General features: G+C 34.0%; 1 protein-coding gene across 1 annotated transcript in view; it reads left to right on the top strand.

The window, feature by feature from the left end:
• The window catches only part of LOC106459783 (ankyrin repeat and SOCS box protein 3-like), a 31,174-nt gene extending 27,102 nt beyond the window's left edge, over positions 1-4,072 (top strand). The window contains 2 exon segments of the mRNA XM_013919441.2: positions 217-577; positions 580-4,072. Coding sequence (XP_013774895.2) covers positions 232-577; positions 580-1,637 — 1,404 coding nt within the window. The 5' untranslated portion in view covers positions 217-231 and the 3' untranslated portion in view covers positions 1,638-4,072.
• Positions 4,073-5,462: the final 1,390 nt, after the last annotated feature.

Raw genomic sequence — 5,462 nt, 5'->3', positions numbered from 1 at the left:
ATAATTACAGTAATAAACATTTCGTTACATTATGTTTTTTGTTTTTTCATTTAAACTTATGTTAAATTTGATATAATTTCACAGATATTTTTTATACGTGTTGTTACATTCGTTCGGTTTTTTTCCTTTCTCTTAACCAAACGTAAGCAAGGAACGTCACATATACTGTATAAATCAACAGGCAAATTTTCAAATTGCTGGATTTTTTTGTTTCAGATTTGAGACGCAATCATGCCGTCAGTGCCTTGTCTACAGACTCTCCAACGAGAGCTGGCGGATAGTATCATTCGCTGTGCACCGTTGGATGAAATACGGATCCTGTTGGCCTGTGGTGCCAAGGTTAATGAGCCAGTCACTCAGGGCCTGCGACCTATTCATTATGCAGCTTACCAACATTACACGGAAGCTTTGAATTTGTTGCTGGTTCGAGGCAGCGATGTGGATGCGATGGACGAAGTGGGTTATACAGCTCTTCACTTGTGTTCTGAGCGAGGATATAATGATCTCGTTAAACTCCTCATTAAACACCAAGCTCGAGTAAGCTATACTCACCTTGGGCCTAACGACGAGGCACTTGGCAACCCCCACGTGCAACACTCGCCGATGAACCATTGCGACTCGCCATTAAAAATGGGCATTTCGAGTGTGCAGAACATCTTTTGGCTAATGGTGCTGACCCAAATGCTCGCTACTTTCTTGGGTCCGAAATCAATCTTATTAGTCCCCTAAATACCCCGTTTCTTGAGTTATTACTGAAGTATGGAGCTAATCCTGATGCACGCGACCGTGCAGGTCTGACCCCCTTGATGAAAGCCGCGCGTCACCCTCAAGGTCTAGATGCAGTCAAGTGTTTGATTGACTACGGTGCTGATGTAAATGCAATGACCTCCGAACGTCACGATAATCGCACCGTGCTTCATTATGCTGTCCTTAGTGGAAATTTACATATCGTTTACTTGTTACTTGCCCATGGCGCAAATGTGCGATTCCCACACAGTTACCGTAATCCGACCCCTTTGGACTTTGCTATCTTACGTGGCAATGTGGAACTAGTCCATCTAATGATCAACGCTGGAGCAGACATCAACACTGGATCTCCAATCATCGGTACACCTTTACACATTGCCTTGTCTGAGAAGATAGATAACAAAGAAGAGATCGTACAGATTCTTCTGGACTGTGGAGCTAATCCTAATGCTATCACTTTGGGTGAGCACGGACCTTTGGTTAAACCCCCGATAGGAGAATACATTCAAGCTTATGAACAACCAAATATTGATTTAATTCGGTTACTTCTCCGTTATGGAGCTAAAGTTCTTTTGAAAACTCAGCAACAACACCCTTTGGGAATCTTAAAATCCGTTCACCGTATTCATCTTGGATTATCTCAACATATTATGGAACTTATCTTAGATGCTGCTGAAGGATATAGTGTCAGTGCCATAAAACGATCTGTTTTGATGAGTGACAGCCATAAGGCTCTTCTTCTGGAAAACGCTTTGTCGCCCCTCTTACTTAAGCACATTTCTCGGCTGGTGATCCGTGGGATTCTTGGAATCGGTCCGCATCTTCCTAAGAACATAAATATGTTACCATTGCCGAAAACCTTAAAAATGTATCTTCTATTTGAACAATAGAAAGAATGTCTTTATAAAATCAATTGGTCCTAGAATAAATTTGGATGATGAACAACCAAACATTTTTACTACTTCTCTTCAATCCGCTGACGTTAGTCGGCAGGTGCAAGAAAAGGTTGTAGGGTTCACTTTATAATACTGTACTATTATTACAATAATCGTCGTAACTTTGGCGATCTAGAATGTAACATCTACAGAAGACTTTCCTTCCGGTTAGTTTCCTGGTGTATTTGTTACTAAAAGATGAGCAATGCATGATACCTTATTTGCGATTCACAAATCACAAAAACCCTAAATATCCGTGTTATACATAGCTATAGTTAATATATAGTAATATATAATATATAGTAAATAGATTTATAGTAGATATTTCCCATTTACTAACGTACAATTTTATACTAAAAGAATAGGATAACAGAAGTTGGTTTTTCATTTGCTTTACGTAACTTACTCAAATATGAGTATTCTAAATACTGCGAAAGTGTCACTAACGCAGCATGTCTAGCGTAGTTTTATGTGAGGATTTTTATTTATCGTATTCTGATATAAAACTGTTGATAAAACTGGCATATGAGAGTTACTACTGTTAATACCCCCCTTTTTATTGCCTTGACTTTGAATTTTATTGTTTAATTTATAATTACTACTAAGCTGGAAAGTTGTTAATTCGTTTTACTGGCATCAACACTGACCTTGCTATAATCGGTAAAATTTTATACAATGTTGGTCTTTGCAGGCGGCTTAACTAGTTCAGCAAAAATCTGCAATGTATGAATTTTTTCACTACGTCTGTATAGTCTACTCCCATGTAAATTAGAACTAAATTACAGAAAATGAAAATATTCTTGGTAGTTTGAACCAAGTTTTATTGCTTTTGTGCGAATACTGATTTCGTCAAATTTGTTTTTTTCCCTATTTTTATATTAGGTAAATAAAATATGAAAAAAAAAACCGGTGAGAAATAAAAAGGGGGTATCAAAATTATGAAATAATAAAATTCATGAATGCTATCTTCCTAACCGTAAAAAATGTGGTGATGATCTAACGGGACTAATATATATATATATATATATTATTTACTATTGTTTCAAATGACGAAATCACAGACTGTATCTTGGATCAGCATAAAAGAAAATTCAGATTGGCATGTGATTTATAATGTTTTAGAGGAGATCATAGTGAGTTATTTACGAAAAGATCTTCTCAAAAGATCTTCTTTTTATGTTAGGTATTATATATACATTTAAGTAGTAAACTTTTTAAGTAATGTTGTCGAAAATGATATACAGTGAGGTTAGTTTAGAGAAAAGGAAAATAATTATATAATTAAAAGGCACAAAAATACGTTCAATAGTGATATTTTTAGTTTTTTTTTTATTGACGATGTGTGGAAGCAAAATGCTTTCCATTAAAGAAAATACCAAGCCTAAAAGAAATTCAGCTTATATCTTGAAAATATTACTCTCCCTATTTGTTTGACTGCGTGATGAATCATGTAGTTTAGCCTGATTGTACAATAAGTTTTTAGACGCAACTTCAGCTTGCACACAATACTTTCCCTGTGTTTTGTGCTTGACTGCACAGTGAAACATGTAGCATAGCCTGACTATAAGAACACAAAGTTTTTACAGGCAACTTTAACTTGTGCACATTACTCTCCCCGTGTGTATGATTGCTCGATGAACCATATAGTGCACCCCGATTATATAATAACGCAGAGATTTTACACGCAACCCCAGCTTGTGCACGTTATTCTTTCTAGATTAGTTTTACAGATGTAATCTCTCATATGAAATGTTCAATTTTTTGCATGTTTAGAGTGAAATCATTTATATATATTTAATTTTTATTCGTTTTTAAGCTCATGCAACAAGTTTTTTTTCCTTCAGTACTTATGACTGGAACGAACTTTGTTGTTTGAGTTATTACTATATTACGCTAAATTGATTGTAATAGGTATATTTTGTTCTGCAAAAAATACCCTATGGCGTCACCAAAATAACTATTATCACAGTGGCTATTTCGCTTGCCTGTTTTCTAATTTGTATAATTTCGTTACAACACAGAAAATATGGTTTTACGAAACACCGTGATAGCAAGAGGTTAAGTATGAACCAAGGCTGTTTCGTTTATATCAAGATATGTAAGGATAAATTATGTCACCATTTGCAAAATGTACCAAATCTAGGAATAAAGGTCGAAAGGCCAATTCAAAGAGTTTTGAAAAATAATATTGACTGTTTTCAAGTGCAATGAAAGTTCGAAAAATAATCTAGGAATAAAGGTAAATAATATTTGGTGGAAATGTAGAAAATAGGTGTATAAATATAAATGTATTTTTAAGCGAATGAAGCTCACGAGAGTTGGATAAGTTGATTTCTATTTTGTAGCCTAATGTATTATTTGATATGAAAATAAAGATTGTTGATATTTAATATGTTGTACTATGTTTTCTATGGCGAAGAGTTTGAATAAAATTAAGATTAGTAACAGGTGTCAATTATTAACAGAGTATCGTTTAAACTCTTATTTATACACGAGACAAATCAACAAGAAAAAAACATTGGTATGTTTGTTGTCACAGTAAAAAATCTTACACTGGAAACTTTTCAAGAAAACAGACATGGGAGCAAGGTTAACGTTTGACTAAATATTGCATTAATCCAACTATGAATTGGGAATGTATTTCCAATAATGAATACGAACATGTACGTGATGTATTCTTGGTTAAATAAATCACATTAGTACATTTGTCCCACATTGAAAAACTTCGAAGATTTAATTGTCAGGTAGAGCACTGATTGAAAAGAAAGATTAGGATTATCAGAATAGTTAGTCAATGTTCGAAGAATTAACTTTAACTTAAAACAATATAAATGAAGAATAGGTACACAAGTAACAAAATAAACGTTATTGCCAAAATCCTATTTTGGCATATACTGTCCTGGTCTGCTTCATATTGACTGATGACATATTGCAAACGAGACTTCAATCTGTGACTTTGTATTTACAGGACTCTGACTCAAAGAGAGGATGCAATGAACTACTACAGTGGTTAACAGCAAGAAGCTTGTAACCTACGAGCTCGAAGTACACTGTGCTAGAACTGAATCGGATGGATTGCATAAAAAAAGAATTGTTTTCCCTAGCTATACAACCACATTTAGGTCATTGTTCAATAATCACTCTGTAAACCCAAATCTAAAAAGGTCCACTTCCAAGTTACAACGTCCTAATAGGAACACAGAGACGGTTTAAATTTTGTGGTAACTTGAAATGTTTGACATTCCTAAGGTAATTGTTTGAAAATGGACAATAATGCTCTTCTATAGATATTTAAAGTTGAGAAATATAAGATAATTTTGGTACTTTTAAAATAAAGTTATAATACAGTAAGTTTGATGTTTACAGTAATTTATAAAGTTAACACGTTGAAATACTTGTTTTCCATGTATAACGTTTAGTTGAGGATTGCGATAGATGTACTTTCATCGTAAATACTTTTTTCTTCCTTGAAGTGTAACATTATAAGAAACTCTTAATGCACATAAATAGAAGAATCAGTGAGAGTGTATATGCGAGAGAACTTGAGAAAACATACAAACATTATTCCTTTTTCAACAAAAAACGTGGGCCAAAAACTGGTCTGTTATTTATAAGTTACGTAGTCAAACTCTGCAGTAATATTGAACATTTTCTAAGGCTACAAATGAGTCATGTATGAAGAAAATGTATTCATTATACTAAGAACGTAATATCACCGAGTAATTTTAGTTTATTTCTAGTCAAATAAGCAAAATAAAAATGAAATTATTATAATACCTT

The sequence above is a fragment of the Limulus polyphemus genome, unplaced genomic scaffold (assembly GCF_000517525.1).
Source record: "Limulus polyphemus unplaced genomic scaffold, Limulus_polyphemus-2.1.2 Scaffold660, whole genome shotgun sequence".
Classification (NCBI taxonomy): Eukaryota; Metazoa; Arthropoda; class Merostomata; order Xiphosura; family Limulidae; genus Limulus; species Limulus polyphemus.
The sequence above is the reverse complement of the archived record's forward strand: the minus strand, read 5'-3'. Positions and strand labels throughout refer to the sequence as shown.